Source organism: Thunnus maccoyii, chromosome 11 (genome assembly GCF_910596095.1).
Source record: "Thunnus maccoyii chromosome 11, fThuMac1.1, whole genome shotgun sequence".
In the NCBI taxonomy this organism is placed as follows: Eukaryota; Metazoa; Chordata; class Actinopteri; order Scombriformes; family Scombridae; genus Thunnus; species Thunnus maccoyii.
The window spans coordinates 2,616,959-2,638,191 of record NC_056543.1 but is presented as its reverse complement, the minus strand read 5'-3'; the positions used below and the strand labels follow the sequence as shown (position 1 = coordinate 2,638,191).

The following is a 21,233-nucleotide window of genomic DNA, read 5'->3' as shown; positions in this document are numbered from 1 at the left end:
GAGCATGTCGCCTTAAAAAAGTTGAAATGGCTAATATGTGTGAGCATAAACATCCAGCAGACACGTTGCAGCAGGTTCATCGGAGCTTGTTTGCTGAAAACAGCCGCCTGCTGCTGCTGCTGCTGCTGCTGGAGACGAGATGGATGAGAACGCTCAGACTGAACCAAAACAGTAAAGTTGCGGGTTGTAAAAACCAAAACAATGAGCTGACATCAAGTAAGACATGTAGTTCCTCTGAGCTGAGGGTCCTTTCACATCACAAATAGTCACATTTCAGCCAATGTTTATATAAAAATATTGATTCATTCAGCTTCAGTAGAAAACGAGCTCACACATCGTTGGTTTTGGTCTTTTCATGCGATTTGTTGACAGTAAGAAACATAAAATTACACCATCTTGCAGGGATGTAAACTGAAGTCAGTCATGTGAATTTCTCCACTTCAAATTTTGTTTTGCTTTTCTTCAACATGAGTAGAAGAGCACATAGTGTGTGTGTGTGTGTGTTAGACTGAGAATTGGAGGCTCTTAGAAAGTTTAGACAATCGCCCAAACAACTGTTTGAATAAGTGGCTTTTGTATTTATACATTTTTAAATATCTATTGTCCTGAAGTGATTCATTTCCCCCCCATCTGCTGTTCCAAACAGTTCAAATAAACTTCTAATGGCTGGAATCTGCTAAACACTCATCTGAAATAAAACACTGAACATAAACAGAGATAAAGTGCCAGTTGTAAAAATAGAAGGAAGAGTGATAATGAGAAACAGCACAGCGAGCGAGGAGTCGCACATTTCCTGCTCAGAGTAAAATATAATCACAATATTATGGGATTAAATTAGTTTCAGAATAATTCAACAAAAGAAAGAAAGAATCAAACAAAACAACTGTAAATAGAATGTGATTAAAAATAGTTTGAAACCAAAAAAAGGCAAAACTTTGAATAAAACTATACAAGATATGTGAGCAGGTGTTACAGAGCTGCGTCCTGATTGGTCAGTTACTTTTAAAGGGACAGGTCATCAAATGTAGCTCTCCTGTATAGTTTTATTGTACGATTTCAAATTATAGTTCAAACTTTTTTGTTTAATTCTAGATGGATGATGCTCAAATATTGTGACAAAAAAAATATATATATATAGTGCCACAACCATTTATCAGTTAATTTTGATAGTTGATTGATTGTTTTGAGTCAGTTTCTTGGAGGAAGAAAGTCTTAATTCTCTGATTCCAGCTTCTCAAATGTGAATATTTTCTGGTTTCTTTAGTTCTCTGTCTCAATGAAAAGCAACATCACATCTCATCTTTATTTCTCACGGACGTAGAAGCGATTAAGCTCGGCCCAAAGAGGTGCTCATGTTAGTTTTCTTAGGAAAAAGAGAGAGAAGCATTTTGGATTTTCTTCTTTATATCTCCGGGGCGGCATGAATGAAGATTTCACCATTAATGAGTTTCTGTAGTTGGTTTTTTAATACCTCTCATTCATGTGGATTTGTAGTGTTTTTTATGATGGATTTTTTAACGATGTATCATGATGTATGTGTATTTTTTTTTATCACTTTTTAATTTTTTTTTTATTATGCATCTTTCTGCTCCCTCTACACAGCACTTCATAAAGCCTGTATGTCATATCTAATAGGCACATTTTTGGATTAACAAAAACCCAAGTACCCCCCCCCCCCCCCCATAGTTGCACCTTTCTAGTTAATGGACCAAATATGGCGTCGCCCATGTCCCTTCTTGGACAACGATTGGCCTGAAGTCACATGACCATATATCCAACCCGTCTTTGTAGACGCCCCATTGGCTGATATGTGTCTGGATGTATATGATTGGTTGTCTTTTATGTATTTTTTTAACCTTTTTTCATACCCAACTTCCTTTATTTAAATGTTGTTTGTAATGTGTTTTATGATGACGCTGATGAAGACTACAAGCCGAAACACATCGGTCAACTATTAAAGTTGTTCCTCATACTACAAGTGTTGCTGGAGTTCTCAATTAATCAATTAATCTCAATAGTTGTCTCAATAAAGCTCATTTATTTCCACTGATCTCAGGATGTCTAAACTAAACAATAACTCACTGAATCCATCTTTAACACGTGAGCTGTGTTGTGTTTTCAACTATCCTAAAACGCCTCTGTGTACACATTAAAGGCAAAACCTTTATTGTATTTCTTAAAAATTAAGGCGATGCAATGACAATTAATTTAATTATTTTCTATAAATTTAACTACAGGACAGCATGAAGAGTCTACACAATATATACTGTTTATAATATATTTCACAGTATCTCCTCAGAATTAGTCTGTAAACCAAACTTCTGAACCATAAATCTATCAGTCATTGATTAGTGGGTGATTAATCCTTAATGACGCTTGCAGAGAGAAGGTGTATTCTTTAGGTTTGTTATGGAGACAAAACATTTACAATCACACTATATTATTATGGTCCTTTGTGAATATAACAGCCTTCATGATTTCACTGAATGTTACTGAATAATTTTTGAATAAAAGGTCAAATTGATCAGCTGCAAAAAAAATAAATAAATAAAGAAGTTGTGAAATATTTTAATTTTTTTGACTATTCTGTGTCTCTTTGAGAAAAGTAATGAGGGTGTTATTACTCCACTCAAATGTAAAAATGGAAAAGCATGTGAGGGTTAAATAAATTAGATATTCACAAAACTTTAAAGACAAATGGTTGTGTGTCCCACTAAAAGCCCCGACAGTGTGACAGAGAGTCAACATGAACAATACCAGGAATCAGCCATCATTCGTTTTTATTATGTCAACACACGTCAAAATGAAAGCAGCATATTGAACCGTTTAGCTCCCGTTTATTAAGATATTACATGTGGTGGTGTTATATTTACTGATAGATCATTGATGGTAATAAATTAACTGCTTGTTAGTCAGGTGTCATAATAATCTGATACTAACAGCTGTGCACTTTAGCTGCTTGAGCTAACATTAGCTTCACAGACTAAACCGAGGTGTCAAACAGAGACTGTGGATCATGTTGTTTTTGTAGAAAGACAGTTATTAAGGAATGAGCTGGAACAAAAGGGGATCTTACAACAATCTTTTTAAACAATTCTGGAAATTCTGTTTTGAAACATATATTCACCAATCCTCAATATACAGGACTGCTAACAGGAATATAAGGACAGTTGGTGGAGACGATGCTCCACCTGGTAGAAGAAGAAGAAGAAGATTGACAGACTGACAGGATGAGCTGCTTCACTGCCCTGACTCCTTCAGGTCCTGGTTCATAACTTTTAACAATGATAAGCTTAAAGATCTGGTATTATGTCCATCTTTGACTCCATCTTTCCTTACAGCTCAGACTCCTCTCTGTCCTCCAGCAGACTGTTTCTGAAGCCATTTACATAAAATCTGCATTATTAATGAGTCCCTATTCTGATTGGCTGGAGGTGTGTCCCCCACCTTCACCCTCAGCCAATCAGAATAGGCCCTAATGAAAGCAGCAGCATGTTTACCTGCAGTAATGTCTGCAGCTGGAGATGTTAGACAGTATAAAGCGTCTATGAAGCAGAGTCTGATTCTTCTGCTGCTCAGCTGAGACTCAACAGGAAGTTTCTGAACAGTGAGACAGCCAAACGTAGCCGGAGGTTGTTAGCTTAGCTTTAGCACAGATATATTATATTCCTTTAGTTCAGTAACAGAAAGAAACCATGTTTTAAAACTTCATCCAATAAGTTTAAAATCCTGCAGCGTCTCGTTCAGCAGACAGTCGACTGTAAAACCACTGGCTGATAACGGAGGGAAGATTGTCTCCAAAGATGAATTTCAGACATTACTGATATAAATTTCCATCCTCTGGAAGGCTGTAAAGACTTTTTAGCTGCTGAGCAACCAGCAACACTTCCAGCGTGCTGCTTTGCTCGTCTTCCGGCTGTGATGGAAACTGCGACTACAGAAGTTACGTAAACACATGACGGGCTCATGATGAAGCTTCCTGCTTACTTAATTTGACTTTCTGGTGTGACGTAGTAACCAGTACCGCCAGTTGAAGTAAGAGGACAGAAGGGAGAGGCTTACCTCTAGAGGGAGGCTTCCGTTTAATCCATACTCGCATGCTATCTCATGTGGAGGGTAAAGCTCTGTCCAACCCTGCTCTGTACAGTTCCTGAACACTCGTCCTACAGAGAGAAATGAAACATAATTCTCACTGGCCACAATATGTCTCCTGTCCAAGTTTATACAAGACTGACATGCTCATATGTAGGTGGAAACGAGTCTTGGTCGCTGTTACAGTTCCTCTTCTCCACACTGACCCTGAAGCTCAGTGAACAAGACGACACTGTCAGAGATGACGGACAAAACCCACAGCCCTCGTCCCAAAGTTCAGATCTTAGTCTCAGTTAGATAAATCCAGCTGTATTTTCAGACGTTACGGCCTGTTTAGCACCAAATTCACTATTTTTTTTCCTGCATGAATGAAGTTCCTCATTGATCTGTGGCGGAGGGATACAGTCGGGTGTAAGTTGGTTGACGTTGACCAGCTGTCACTACTTAAGACGTCTTGAGAAGAAAGTTAGAAGCAAATTTCTTTTCTTTGCAGATTTGATAGTTGGAGTATTTTTGCAGTGTGTGTTTTTAGACGTAGGACATGAATATGGTTCACGTCTGTGTTTATCTGCTGTCTTCTGAAACAAACAAGTGAGCAAAATGTGTTCCAGAGATTTTCCTTTGAGAGACCCTGAAAGAAGCAAGTTGTGGCTAATAGCTGTCAAAATGAGCATTGATACAGCGTTTACAAGACTCAGTAGGCGACTGGCTGCAAGTACATAACTGAAGAAGATGGTCGCGTCATCAGTGGCTGAGCTGACAGCAGCTGACGAGGAGGTCTGTGTAAATAAATACATAATACGTTCCTTCACTCTGTTTGCAATAAATCTACACGTGACTACTATAAAGTATCCCATTCTGCAGAAACAAAAAGTAAATTTTGTTCTGGACAAACTGCACATTTAGTAAATATCGTCTGAGACTGCTGAAGCCTCACTTTAACTTCAGCTGAACTTTGGAACAAGTGGATTTTGTCCGTCATCTCTTACAGCATTGTCTGGTTCACAGAGAACATCTTCAGGGTTCATTAGGAGAGGAGGGATTGTTACAGCGACTAAGACCCATTGTCATGCTTCAGTTATGTGCATAACACTTTGTTTCTGTTGTATGTTGTTTACAGTTTGTTTTATTTTGTTTGTTTTGTGTTTCTGCGTGTCACGCTTTATGTTCATGGTCTATGATTTGTTCATTTTCCTGGTGAATATGTAGAAGAAAAGTGTTATGTGTAGGTTGTTTAATGACAGAATAAAACCAAATAAATGCAGTCCACATGTTTGTTATGTAAGCATTGTGTTAGCATGGGGGTGCTTTCAGTGGATTATGCAACAGGCTTTTGACCGGTGGATGAATCTCACTGTGTCTTTCTGCTTATTGCAACAATTCCACCACAGCCTTGATACTTCATTTAACAACACTGAGGGTCTGCAGCCATGCTAGCAGCTCTGTGAGGCTACAAATCAGTGCTTTGAGCTACACGCTACCGTGCTCCCAATGACAATATGTTGAACATTAGTAGGTATAATGTTTACCATGAAAAGTATTTTTTAGCCGGTCCCTTTTATTGCTGACTAAACTATGAAGAAGATGTGAACATCATTAATAACTCAAATGATGATGACTGAAATACCTAACTTGCTTCATTAATTACCGCATTATTCTTGCATCAAAGCATGAATGATATACTGTTAATTCTTGTACATTCCTGATAGTTTAAGAGATATTAAATGAATTAAAGGCTGACGATTTTCTATATTTTTCTTCTTCTTGTTTGGATCCAAACCAACAATGAACTGATCTACTAACAACTATCGTGTGTGTATCCGGAGCACATGTAGCACAACAAGCTAGTGAAGCTGTAAACAGAACTGCGTTCCCGCACATGCTCAGTAGCGTCTGTTGTACACAGTTTCTAAACAGACAAACATGACCAAACTCTTCATGATGAAGGAACATGTCACCCGGTGCAGCGGTGAGACTCACTGACGTTTTTAATAGTTTCTGGACAACAACAGTGGAATAAGATATATCAGGCTTTGATACACACACAATACTTGTTAGTAGATCAGTTCATTATTGGTTTGGATCCAAACATGAGATTTGTTGGCAAGAAGAAAAATACAGAAAAGCCTCATCCTTTAAGTCATGCTTTTTCATGCATGAAGTCATAATAATTCCTGTACCTATACCATATACTGTAATGCTACCCACATGTTTTTAACAGCTGCTAGCCCTCCCACCAACCTGTAGCGTGTAGGAATCTGGGACAGGGCTGAGATACGACTTCTCCAACCTCAGCATGGGGCCAACAGTTCGGATGATCCCACCAGCCGCTGCACTCTGGCAGAAAAAAACATTAACTGTCACAACAAGAGAAAACAACCTGTCAAGCTAATTATTCTTGGTTCTATTTAGGATCTTTTGACACGTTTATTTGCGTAATACCAGAAGCCAGTGGTAGAGGAAATACTCAGATACTTTACTTAAGTAAAAGTACCAATACAACAATATAAAAATACTCCATTACAAGTAAAAGTCCTGCATGAAAAATCCTCCTACAGTAAAAGTACATAAGTATTATGAGCTTGATGTAGTTAAAGTATTGCAGTAAAAGTACATAAGTATTATGAGCTTGATGTAGTTAAAGTATTGCAGTAAAAGTACATAAGTATTATGAGCTTGATGTAGTTAAAGTATTGCAGTAAAAGTACATAAGTATTATGAGCTTGATGTAGTTAAAGTATTGCAGTAAAAGTACATAAGTATTATGAGCTTGATGTAGTTAAAGTATTGCAGTAAAAGTAGTGGTTTGGCCCCTCTGACTGATATATTATTATATATGACATCATTAGATTATTAATAGTGAAGCATCAGTGTTAGAGCAGCATGTTACTGTTGTAGCTGCTGGAGGTGGAGCTAGTTTACACTACTTTATATACAGTTAGCTAGTTTAGTCCAGTGGTTCCCAACCTAGGGGTCGGGTCCCTCCAAAGGGTCAGCAGATAAATCTGAGGGGTGGTGAGATGATTAATGGGAGAGGAAAGAAGAAAAAACAAAGTTCTGATACACAAATCTGTTTTCAGTTTTTGGACTTTTTCTCTAATCTTTGATTTTTGCTGAAATATTGGATCATTTGAACGTTTATTGAAATGAAAGCATGTGAGAAGTTTAGAAGGAAAAATCACTATTTGGTGGAGCTGTTAACAACTCATAGACATGTGAAATGTGACCCCGACTACACACTGCTTTTTGTAAGACGTCAAAAGCCAAAAAGGTTGGAAACCACTGGTTTCATCTTTAACAATGTGTTGTATTTTAAAAGCTTGTTATATTATCCATTGTGTCAAATCTTCATCTGAAAAGTAACTAAAGCTGTCAAATAAATGTAGTGGAGTAGAAAGTACAATATTTCCCTCTGAAATTTAGAAAGTAGCATCACATGGAAATACTCAAGTAAAGTACAAGTACCTCAGAACTGTACTTAAGTAAATGCATCTAGTTACTTTCCAACACTGTCAGCAGCAGGGTCTGATTGAGCTCTGATGATAAGCTCACTTTACCAGTTCTGGTGAGTAAGGACAGTATCTTACATAAATAATATGCTGTTTGAATGAGTTTATTCCAGTTGTCCTTAAATACAACTTTAACCAAAATAAAAGACAAAAGTATGATCGCTGTGTTTGCTGCTTCCCTCCATCACCGTCAAATGTTTTTAGAAATGATGCACCGATGTGTCCATTTATGGCAGAATAACTCCTCAGCAGTATATCACATGCTGAAGTGTCTGGCCGCTGAGCCACTACGTGTCTCTCCAAAGACTTCATCTTACTTCTTGCCAAATTACTTTGGCTTGAAACTCAGTCACAGTGAAAAATAAACTGATGAAAAAATAAGCGGAGACCAGAAAATGTCAGCGCAGAATGGCACAGAAATCACTACTGTGTGTCCTGTTTACATTATCTGTTGACTCATTTATCTCATGTTGGGTGATGTCCAATAAAGTACTTTTCCCACACTTTTATCCAAATCATACCATATGAAAATCAGAGCTGCTATTCAGCCGAATGTTTCTGACGTCAGCTTAGTGGCGCAAAGTTTGGGCCTCAACATTTTCAAACCTGACAGAAAGACATTAATAATTCTTCAGTCTCTCCGGTATTCAAGAGCTGAAATGATTAGATAATTTATTGACTTTGGCAACAATTGGCAACAATTTTGAGAAGGAAAAGGAAAAATGCCAAAAAATCATCTGGTAGCAGCTTCTCAAATGTGAATATTTGCTAGTTTTCCAGTTTTCCATGATAGTAAACTCAACATCCTTGTGTTTTTGACTGTTGCTCAGACAAAACATCTGAATATGTTCACTTGGGTTTCAATGAATAATGATCAGCATTTTTCACTATTTTCTGACATTTTATACACCGAACAACCAATGGATTATTAAGGAAAATAATAGTTGGTTGCATCGTTAAAGTACTCCTCTGATGTTTCTGCTTATGTGTTTATGTGTGCGGTTGGATAAAACACAACTTTACAACAGATGAGCTCAATATAAACCAAAAATATTTCAGACTTCAAACTAGATTTTGACACAGAGTTTCTCTTCAAGACCAGAACCATAAGATGGAGGATCTGTCAGAGTTCATATTGGAATTCAGTGCTGCAATTTATAACTCATTTGTGTTTAACCAAACTGAGTAGATCCAAATGATGTGGAGTAAAGCTGGGCTTTTGGGGTCCCTGGGTAGTCCACTTTACCCAGTTGTTAATTCTGCCAATGAGACTGGCAAGGCAGAGACTTGCTGTGGGTTTAATTTAGGAAAAGTCTGCCTAAAACTAGTGAAATACTGACTCAGTTTCCTCCCTGTGTCAAGTTATTGTAAAACAGAATCCACAGTTCTGTTCAGATTGACGTTGAGGTTGGAAGTTATTAAATGTGATGGTGTTGACGAGGTGTAACCTGATCAATTGTTTCATTTATCACCTTTATATAGGCTACCACTTAAGATTTTGGAAGGATAATGAAGCAGAAATGGCTTTACTTCCACTCACTATTCCCTGGTTCCTGAAGTAGTGACTCACTGTTCTCTCTCTTCTACCACTCGGATCGACATGAAACGCTCCTGGTTGAATCATCTGTTCAAAAGATGAACAACTGTGTTAGAAAATATCTGGTTCTTTGATAAAAGGTTAGAAGACTATGGATATAATGTCAAGTGGAGTAGCAGGAATAGACCCAACATGCAGGGTTGACGAAAACCTTCTTTATTCTTGCGATGGTCAGGACAGAACAGAACAATGATCCAACCAAGACTGCTTCCCAAACCAAGACTTCAATATTGACTGAACTAATAAGGGAATGGGGAACAGGTGACTAGACACAAGGGCAGGCTGGGAGTGATTGGCTGGGAAAGACACTGGGAGTAAGGCAGGGCTAATGAAGGTGAGAGGAAGACTACATGAACACAGGGAAACCAGAAAACTAATAACACAATAAGCACAGTCCGACCAGTAAAGGCAACACAAATGACAAAAGAAAAAGTCTGAGGGCATCTGATGGATAATAACAACCAAGGAATTCAAAAGAACAAAAACACAAAGAGTCCAAACATTAACAGAATGTCCTGGCAGGATGTGACACGTAAAAAGTGAAGGAGAGAAGTTAACTACAACTCCCAAGGTGCATTTCAGCAAGAGACATCCAATCACAAAGCTTCAAATTATGTCACACCATGCGCCACCAACGGCAGGCTAAAAACTGCAGCGTTGAAAAAACTGCAGATTAAAATAGTTTCAGCTTTTTCGCCATAGCAACGGCAGCTGAGGTTCATGGGTATTGTAGTATTTAGAGCCATTTCTCAGAAGTTGAATTAATAAAAACTGGTGGTCACAATATAAACATATGGGGCCCTATTTTAACTGCACAAGCACAGCCAGTGTGGGCGTGGTAGGTCTTTGGTGCACGGACAGTGTAGGCGTCTCCATGTGCACCTGCTATTTTGTTTCATGCACAAAGTGTAAAAGGGCTGGATGAAGGTGAATATAGAAGGGAGAGTGTGGTGATTATCAAACACATGAACACACCTCACAACAAATCTGCAGCCAAAGACAGATGGTGGTGTTTTTTTTTTCATCAGTTAGTTACTATAATATTGATTAATAATGTACAATACTGTAGAGCATGTACAGTATGTGTGACACAGACATTCATTGATCGTACCCATGAAATAGAATCAGGGATGTGTTAAAATAATGACTGCTCTCCATCACTTACATACATCTAGTAAATATACTGTGTTTATTAATACCTACTCTTTGATCCTATATTAACCTCAGCAGTCTGAGTTAGTCATATCAAGTGGATATCTGACACATTTACAGTCTTTTTAGCATCAAATTCCCTCTTTGTGTTTCCTCGGACAGTGTTTCCCTGTTGAGCTGCAGGTGGAAGTATAGTAACAAAAAGAGGAACTTTGGCACTAAGAAGACTGTAACGTTGAAAGATATCTACTTGATTTGACTCATTTGGACGCTGAAGCTTCATATTAGCTTCAGATAAACTTTTAAATACATTTTTTGCACAGAAGGAGGACTGTGGATTTTGTCCTCCATCACTTCCATTGTAAGGTCATTATGAAGGGATCTTCTAATGGTCAGTATGAACAGGAGGAATGATTACAACAAGAAAAACACTTTAATGTTCATGAGGGCTCCTGACTGTTGGTTTAAAACAGATTTGAGAAATTATGAACCTGTCCTTGAATTTTAAATCACAATTTGCCTTCAAGTCCTGACATGAAAATGTTTAATTGTGTTCCTTCAATCAGTCATAAATATATTCATTCAAACTGAATGAATTTTATACTAAAAATGATTTCAGTATAAATTAATTCATAAACATAATGTTCACAAATTCAGTGTAAATAAAACTCAGTGTCACACATTTAAATTGTTGGATTGTGCTTGAGTAGATTTGATATGTTAAAAGTAAAACACCCTGATTTGTTTTGCTGTTGAAACCATCAAACATGAAGGAAATGTGTCTGTTATTCATTACTGGAGATAGAGTGAAGCCCTTCGGCCCTGTTGAACTCTAAAGATGTGTGATGTCATTTTGAAGACATCAATCCGCCAATCAGCACAGCAGTTAATCCAATTCCTCTTCAGTTCTCTCATCTCCAGCTGACCTGGGAGTGGAAACCATGGCAACACTAATTTTTTTCTTTTTTTTTTTTTGTGCTGCAAATACATTGCAGATCATGCTATTACCTGCTTCAATAACGGGAGAAGGTACGTGGTGTTTCCTCTGTTGTCACCATGACTGATGAAAATGACGGCAGTGCAATATAGACGATATTCTATCAAGCCTGTCCTGAACAGACAGACGCAGCCACACATGAGGATCTTTGTCAGTGAGGTTTCCTGCAGGCTAATAAACTAGCTAATGAAGCTATTGGAGCTAGTGGAGGACAGGGTCATAAATTAACATGCAAAATTACCTTAAAAAGTGTAAAGTTGCCCTTGGAATTGGGATTAAAATAAACAGTTAAACAAAGACTTAATACGTTTTGCAAAGTGTATCTGGATTTTGTTCTGTATTCAAAGTGCGACTCAGAAATGTCTGGGAGACGTTTTGAGGTATTGAGGCAATTGCAACAACTACTAACAGTAACATTACCAACATGGGAGCGTTTTTTGCTGACGTTACTTTATTGTTTTCATGCTAACGTTACTTTATTGTTTCTATGCTGACATTACTTTATTGTTTTCATGCTAACGTTACTTTATTGTTTCTATGCTGACGTTACTTTATTGTTTTCATGCTAACGTTACTTTATTGTTTTCATGCTGACGTTACTTTATTGTTTTCATGCTGACGTTACTTTATTGTTTCTATGCTGACATTACTTTATTGTTTTCATGCTAACGTTACTTTATTGTTTCTATGCTGATGTTACTTTATTGTTTTCATGCTAACGTTACTTTATTGTTTCTATGCTGACGTTACTTTATTGTTTTCATGCTAACGTTACTTTATTGTTTCTATGCTGATGTTACTATATTGTTTTCATGCTGATGTTACTTTATTGTTTTCATGCTAATGTTACTATATTGTTTTCATGCTGATGTTACTTTATTGTTTCTATGCTAATGTTACTATATTGTTTTCATGCTAATGTTACTATATTGTTTTCATGCTAACGTTATTTTATTGTTTCTATGCTGACGTTACTTTATTGTTTTCATGCTAAGAGTTTTTGGAAAGATGAGTGTTGCATACAAATTCACCTCTAAACAGGCAAGTTACTTGATTTCAAAATGCTGAAAATGTCCATACATCAGCTTTCAGGACATTGTGGCTACTTGTTTTCTGACTTCCTGCTGCACATATCCTTGATTGATTGTAAATGAAAAACCCGTCTGTAGATCTGTCAAGTTGCAATAACTGGTTCTCTTGTTATAAAGCTAATTTCATTGTTTTCATCTAATGTCCTGTAAGCAAACAAACAGTCACAGGGCACCCTTCTTTTAATTTAAATAGTTTACCTTTGTCATAGTTTTTTTTTTTTTTTACCACATTATCAATCAATCAAACTTTATTTATATAGCACCTTTCAAACAAATAAAATGCAATTCTTGGTGCTTTACAAGCAATTGACAAAACATAGGATGTTAAAATAGATTAAGACTATTAAGACAACAATAAAAGATGGTTAGTTAAGATAATAAAATATAAACAATAAAAGAAAAAACAAGCAATAAAAATCACAAAAAATTGTGAAATACTACACAAAATAAATAGATTAATAAATTAGTAAAATGTTAATAAATAATAAAGTAGAATGAAACAAATCATAATGATCAACAGTAACATGTTGATAAAACAAAACAGAATAAAATAAATTATGATAAATAACATAAATATAAACAATAAAACCATAAAATTATAATACCCTACATGAAAGCCAGACTCAATAAATGGGTTTTTAGTATTTTCAGCTCCTCTCAGATCCTCTGCAGCTGCTCCAGCAGCACCGAGCTCAACGGCTGAAAGCAGCAATACCAAAGGTTTTTGTTCTGCTTTGAGAAGCAGCTAAACGAGAAGAACCGGAGGATCTGATGGGCCTTCCTGGATCATAAACCAAAAGCATTTCTGAGAGGTAGTCTAGTGCGAGGCCATGAAGAGCCTCATAAACTCAAAAAAATAATTTTAAAATCAGTACAAAAACTAACAGGTAACCATTGTAAAGACGTTCAAACAGGCATAATGTGTGCTCTCCTCAGCAGAGTTTTGCATTAATTGTAGCTGATTAATTGTATTCTTCAGCAGACCAGAAAGGAGAGTGTTACAGCAGTCTAGCCTGCTGGTTATAAAAGCATGCATCAGTCTCTCAGTGCTGCTCAGAGACAGAAATCTTAGAGCTTAAACGTAAGAATCATTTTACACCTCACATGCTGATAAACCTTTGATAATTCCATGCTTGCCTTGATGTTATTTGTTCACACTGTGTTTGCCATGAAGCCATATTACTGCTTTTAACAACATTTTCTGTGTAAAAGCAGCTTTAAAGCTCTTTTTCTGAACATCTTTTTTTCTCACCCATTTGTTATCATGACATGAGGCTTTTATGTTGGACTCGCCTTGTTTTCCTGGGCTGAGGGAGCTCCTGTTGGCTTCGAGCAGCTCCAAACAGGTCACCTCATCTTGGAGCAAAATGTAGTTTGGGTCGCATTCAGGTGGAATGGCTTCCGCCTGCAAACACGTTGAAACGTTGAAAAAGCTCCATCAGACAGACATCAGATGCGTCAAAGACAAACAGTATGTTATCCTCTGTGGTTTAAATCCACTTGCTACAGTTTTTCAGAATCACTAAAATAACACTGCTGATAATTAGCTATTAAGCAGAGCTCACATGGAGGCAGCACTGGAGAAGAATTGCAATGATCGCTAATTCTCCTGGTATCCACATGGAGCTGGCATTGATAATCCCACCAAACAATGTAAAAAAAAAAAAATATATAAAAGCGAAGGAATTGACTGAATGAATGAGCGCGATGTTTTGTTAATGAATCTGAGTCACAGAGAGGAGAAAGTCTGATGAGGATCCGAGGCGCGCGTTTACGCAAACATGTGGACGTGCGCGGAGCGGAGGTGTCCTTTCCACGGCCGAGAGGTGCTGTGTTTATGCGGGTCGCTCCGAGGCTGCAGCCTGACAGCGCTTCCTCTCTCCTGTGAGCACGATGATGATGATGATGATGATGATGATGATGATGATGATGATGATGATGATGATGTGGAAAAATTAAATTTCCCACTGAAGTCTTTACACGAACAGCCGTCTGTCCAAAAATCACAACAACCATGTGCTGCCATTTAATTATCTTTTATTAATTATCTTTTATGGGGCAATTATTATGCCCTCAATGGTAAAAATGTAACATCTTACTTTAATATCATTACTGTAATATGCTTCTATGCTGAATATTTAATTAAAAAATGAATCACTACACTTGCATTATTTCTGTACTTTTAGTGGCGTCACATTTTGAATAGATGACTTTTATTTGTAAAGGAGTATTTTTCTGTTGTTGTGTTTATACTTTTACTTAAGTCACGGACTTCTTAACACATCTTCCACAGCTGTGTTTACTGTAAGGCTGTTGTAGCAGATCGCTATATATAAAAAACATTATATTGAAAACATTATATAATCCAGAGCAGTTGCTAAGGAATAAGAACAATCCTCAGAACTGCCTGAAGGTGAGGCAGACCCAGACATTCCTCCCATGAGGGTCTAATCTATCATGACATGGAAGGTATTATAGTGCTTTAAAGTGTAAATAAGTAAGTAAGTAAAATTTATTTGTATTGTGCTTTTCATAGATATTACTCACAAAGTGCTTTACAAAGGCATAATAGCAGACGAAGTGACCACCTGAGTCAGTGATTAAAAAGTGCTAATAAACACAATACACAATAAAAATACACAATACAAACATAAAATGCTGACCTGCACTGTAAAAAAAAAAAAAAGAGTTATTTCACAGAAATTTACTGTATTATTTTACAGTTTTTTTTTTCTACATTAAGTGTAAATGCCATAAAAACACAGTAAATTATTTTTGTTAAAAATATTCACCATAAAATAAAGGCTGTAATCTGTAAATTAATATGATAGAATATTATACATATAAAAATACAAATAATACACATCCTATTACTGAATGTAAAATTAAGGCAACTTTCTGTTTTTTTACTTTAAATTTAATGTAAAAAAAAAAAGTAAAAAAAAGTTTAAAAAGTAAAAAAACACCGTCAAATATTGGTAAAAAGAAAACCTTTAGTTATTCTACACAGAAAAAACAGAAAACTGTTGTAAAATAAAAACAAAAAAAATTATTAAATATTGCTAGAATGCTAAATAAATGTATAAATGTGCACAAAAAAATGAAAAACATTGCAGAAATACCTTAAAATTACCTAATTTAAATAATGGCTTGTTTTATACAGTATTCTTTTGTAAATTCATAGAATTATCCAGTTTATCCTTAAGACTGCTCCATCAAAACACAAATTTCTGGATGTAAAACAAAAAAAATATGTAAAATTATATTCAAATTATCCTCCTTTAACAGCCATTAATGGTATCTTGAGAGCTTTAGGCTTTAATTGTATGTGATTATCTCATCTATTTACAGTAAATTCCTGGTAAAAATATTGGTTTGATACTGTACAAAAAAATAGGATCATGCAAAAATGTCCTACAAAACATAATTGTAATAATCATTACCTTATATAAACATTATCTGAAAGTAATTACAAGCAACTATCCAACATATCCATCTGACACTCTTCTTCAGATGGATATTTTTTGTAGCTCCCTCAATTTTGTTTTGTGCATTGCATTGTGGGAGAATATTATCCATCAATAAAACACACAAAAATAAATCAAAAGTCAATTTTATCCCTTTTCCATTATGAACACACTAAACATTTAAACCTGCTGTATACTGAATGAGTGATCCAACTGTGATGAATGATGAATGAGCAGAATACGCTGAATGAAACTTAATGACTCTTTTGTCCACTCTACTGCTGTGTTTTTTTTAGATATATATTGTTCCATCCTAATGTTGAGGAAAGCCTAGGGCTGAAACCCTTTTTTGCTGCTGTGCATCATTGAAAAAGTGATATACACTTATTTGTGAGGGCTGACGACTTCATTTTTTGTGAGATGCTGCCAAGACAGTGTTTTTTGTTATCATACATATTGACATGTGCAACACATGATAGGGATTTAATCACGTTATTTTATATATAATGTGTATATTTGTTGTTTGTTTTTTATTTTAAACTGCATATTCTGCATAATTCAAACATTATACTGCAAGTATAAATCACTCTCTTGCCTAAAGCTTGTGCAAAATACTGCACCAGAGTTTTAACTGGTTCCAAATGTAGAGACTACTACATCACTCCAAATTAAGCATCCCAACACAGGATACCAGTCAGTTTTACAGATGGTTTAAAGATTTTGTTGATCACATTTAAAGGACAGCTTGCTCTGGCAGTTTTTATTTAGCTGATTGGCCTATTTGCATTATTGTAGATATTGAGCATTAACAGTTAACGTTTTGAGACATGAAAGGGTGGCTTCTAGTGAAGTGTGTGCAACCCAGGCTTTGGAGACAGTGTCTAGCAAGACCTAGAAAACAATGCAAGACAGGATTGAGCACAAAGCTTGTTGAAAGCATTTTCTCTCAAGCTCAATATTACCAGACCGTTTCTGATTCAGACAAGACAGCTTATGAATTGACAGCTTTTCATGACAGAGCTTCACTGTTCTGTTCGCAGTCCCTCACTAGCTCAAAGTCAATGTAACTCAACCACAGCAGAATGGTCTCTTTCTCTTTAATCAACTGTGTGACAAATGCAATCCTTCAAGATCAGGCAAACAAGATGGTATTTTTCCTTGATGATGCTTGATGTTTGAACAATTTCAGTGTTCTAAATGAATGGATGTATTAGTCTACACAATCCACAGCAGAAAAAAGTAATCATCAGATAGAATACAATGTTTTGTTGTGCAAGCGCCAAATGCGGGTAGATTTTCCATTTGGCGAGTAAATATACCAAAGTAGTCATGAGTTGCAGACAGAGACTCAGGCTGCAGTATAAGTTGCAGTTTCTTTTATCTGCACACTTTACAACCACAACAAAGCAGTATGTGTAGCTTATAGTCCATCAGCATATTTTTGCTGTTGTTAAAACCCACTAGCTTTGTGCTAACTACTGCAACTGGAGGAAGTTCCTCTTCTTCTACTACTTGTGCTTCAAAACTCTCACCTTACTCAAAGGCACAACCTGGTGGCAGAATGGCAGAAGTCATACAACATATTCACACACATTAATACTGCATAAAATACAAAATTGCCCCCCCCCCCCCCCCCCCCAAAAAAAACAACAACAAAAAACAAGGTATAAACCGAACCATAAATAGTTGGATTTATGAATCCTAACCATAGCCATCCCTAGTTGTAGAGACTAACTAACATGTGCAGTTCTCTCATGACATGGCTTGTACCCTTTTCTCTCGTGTTTTAAATGCTTCTTTCATGGTGACTGACTTGTGACTTAATTGATTAATACAATTAATTAATACAATTATAAAAACATGAAATACTCGCATACATATCATCATACATAAAAGCAAGCAAACATACGTTTGCATACATGGATGCATAGGTAATTAAAGTGCATAATATTTCAGTTAAAATGGGAGCAGACAGTTGCTCAACTTAGTTAAACACAACAGTAAACAGAAATGTTTTAAGTCTGCTATTAAAGGAACTAAGCGTCAGGGCATCTCTAAAATCACTTGAAAGATCGTTCCATCTGTATAGAGCATAACAGCTGAATGCAGCTTTTCCTGCTTTAGAGCACACAGAGGAGGACAACAAGGAGACCACTGGCTGATGATGTGAGGCTTCTTGTTGGTTCATATGGCACAAGCAATTTCTTAATATAATTTGGAGCAGGGCCATGCAGTGCCTTGTAGACGAGTAGGAGGACTTTAAAATCAATTCTAGCATTTACTGGAAGCCAGTGCAAGAACAGGTGTGATGTGTGCACTTTTCTTAGTCCTGGTTGAAATACATGCAGCAACATTCTGTATAAGCTGCAGGTGCTGAACAGTTTTTCGTGGGGAGTCCAGAAAAAAGAGCATTGCAATAGTTGAGTCTGCTTGTGACAAATACATGTACTAGTTTTTCAGCATCTGATTTCTGAGATATTTTTGAGGTGATAGAAGACTGTTTTTGTGACATTATTGATATGATAGTTAAAGTTAAGGTCAGCATCTATGATAATACAAAGATTTCTGGCATGTTCTTTGTTCTCATGGGAAAAGGAACTGAGGTGGGCTGCAATTTCCTGTCTCTTTGCTTTTGCACCTATAATAATAACTTCTGTTTTGTCACTATTTAGTTGTAGGAAATTTTGATTCATCCATGTGTTAATGTCCTTGATGCATTTAATCAGTGTTTCCACAGGGCTCAAATCATCAGGAGATACAGAGATGTAAAGTTGTGTGTCATCTGCGTAAGTATGGTATTGTATATGTTATGGTTTTAAACAATATTATGGTATTGTTTCTTTATGATGTGCCCAAGCTGAACAGGAGTGGACTGAGGATTGAGCCTTGTGGAACCCAACAGGTCACGGCGACTTTATCAGATGCAACGTTTTCAATGGAGACAAAGAAATTCCTGTCTAGTAGGTAGGTTCTGAACCAATTTAGAACAGGACCGGACAATCCCACCCAATAATGTAGTCTGTCAAGCAGAATCCCATGATTGACGGTGTTGACTGAGATCTAAGAGTACGAGGATTGAGAGTCCGGAGTCTGTGTTTATGTGGAAATCATTTACAACTTTAACGAGGGCAGTTTCTGTGCTGAGGTGGGATCTAAAACCATACTGAAAAACATCAAACAGGTCATTTGTCTTTAGGTAGCTAGTCAGTTGATTATTCTTACTTACTCATACTGAGAAACGGGAGATTTAAGATTGGTCTGTAGTTACTCATGTTTGAGGAATCTAGATTGTTCTTTTTTAACAATGGTTTTATGAAAGCAGTTTTAAGAGCATGTGGGAAAATACTGGACTAGAGGGAGCAGTTGGCAATTTGTAGTATCTCTGTATTTAAACAGTTAAAAACAGTTTTTAAAAACGTTGTAGGAAGTAAGTCCAGACAGCAGGTGGAGGACTTGAACTTTCAGCACAGCATCCTCCAGTGCTGTGGAGTCCACAGGAGCAAAATGAAGCATATCACAAGTCCTATTCTTGTGAGTAGGTAACACATCTTTTTTTTGCCAGAACTCAAAGAACTTTTGTTTTTTCTGACGGTGGTGATTTTACTGTTGAAAAATGTTGCACTTTATAGTAGGTCCGGTTGAGTCGAAGATGATGGATTGCTGAGCCAGTGGAGAACAGCACTCTGCCAGACAAAATGATTGTCTGGCAGTTTTTATTGCCGTGTTATAATTGATGAGGCAGTCTCTGTAAATGTCATAGTGGATTTGGAGGCTGTTTTGTGAGGCAGGTCATGCTGAGCGATCAGGCCAACACATAGCAAAGGATCAATAGTGGTAGCTGGATTTTCCAGTTTTGACTGTCCTTTATAAACCTACACTTCAATACAGAGGCTTATAGCTTCTCTAATGATCTGTTTGTGGATTTTACAGCATATATACAAAGGCAAACTATTCTATTTTTTAGTTTAAATCTTTTATATTGCAGTAAAATAAGATATGAATTTACAGAACGCCTTTCTAGAACAGATGTCACAAAGTGCTTCATGATAAAAGTAGAAGGAATGACAAAGAAACCAGTATGTGCAGTACTGTGACGTGCACTTTGTTCTGTTTTTGCCATGGTGGCTATCACTGCTCATGATTACTACCCAGATCTGCTTTGATTTTCTTGTATTCCACTTGTAAGTTTGGAGATTTTATTCCTTCCTAAGCCATGTTGATATGCAGGCACTCAAAAGTAATTTAACATCACTGGTTTTTTTTTGTACTTTTGAAGCTTGTTTTGACCATGTTACATAAACACGTCTGCACCTCCACACAACCGTGAGGGAAGGTGCCGCCTTTGTGTAGCTCAGCCCCGCCCTTGGTCAACAGACACACAGACCTGCAGCTCTTTATACATCCAGACAGCGATGTAACCTGGACGCTACGCTACGCTAGTCCCGACCTCACACCCTACAGCACGTAGGGTGTGAGGTCAAACATTATGTGATTCTACAGTGTGTTACCTGCATGTAGGGATTAAATGTGACAGGTAAAAAACTACTTGCATAATAGTTTTTTTTTTTTTTTTTGTCAACAGAGGAATGGGGCCATATGCAAATCAGCAAGAAACTTGCTAAGAATGTACCAGAGCCACAGCAAACAAGGCGTGGCTGAAAATCTAATCATATCTTAAATTCCAAAAGTCACATTAAACCAGTGAAGGTCAGTGAGGACTGGTGTGGTGTGATGTGGTCGCTTCTCTTCGAACATGACAAGTGACCACATTGTAAAGCCACCACAGATCAGAGGAATCTCACATTTTGATAAAATCAGAAGTGAAAAAAAGGAAAGAAGAAAGAGAGAGGATATAAAAATCACCAAGAACGAAAACTCATATCTGCACATAATGTCTGAAAATAGGTCTGAAGATACCTGGATAAAACAAGATTTATGTTTGGATGCTCTGTATATTAAAACACATAAAATAGGCCATTTGTTCTTTAAAACTAAGACTCTCAGAAGTGAACCAACCAAACGAGTCTGGAGAACAAGTCAAATTATTTTTGTATTACTGCATGGCGACTGCATGGTGACCTGTCAGTCTAAATCAAACATCATATGATTCAACAATGTGTTAACAGCACGCAGGGATTAAATGTGACAGGTGAAAAACTACTTGCGTAAAAGTTTTGTGTTTGTCAATGGGGGAATCAATCCAATGACTCCAGCTACAATATGCAAATCAGCAAGAAACCTGCTAAGAATGTGCCAGAGACACAGCAAACAGGTTGTAGCTGAAAATCAAATCATATCTTAAATTCCAAACATCACATTAAACCAGTG

The 21,233-nt window shown here is 36.8% G+C and overlaps 1 protein-coding gene across 5 annotated transcripts in view; it reads right to left on the bottom strand.

Moving 5' to 3' along the window:
• LOC121907447 (secretin receptor) overlaps window positions 1-21,233 on the bottom strand; it is a 47,169-nt gene that overhangs the window by 12,840 nt on the left and 13,096 nt on the right. For 4 of the 5 annotated variants that reach the window (XM_042427023.1, XM_042427022.1, XM_042427020.1 and 1 more), the window contains 3 exons: window positions 13,732-13,843; window positions 6,334-6,429; window positions 4,063-4,163 (listed from right to left, as the gene is read on the bottom strand). In XM_042427023.1, coding sequence (XP_042282957.1) covers window positions 4,063-4,163; window positions 6,334-6,429; window positions 13,732-13,843 — 309 coding nt within the window. Of the gene's footprint in view, window positions 1-4,062; window positions 4,164-6,333; window positions 6,430-13,731; window positions 13,844-14,003; window positions 14,474-21,233 lie in introns of those variants that run through there. The other variant, XM_042427021.1, reaches the window with a different exon arrangement.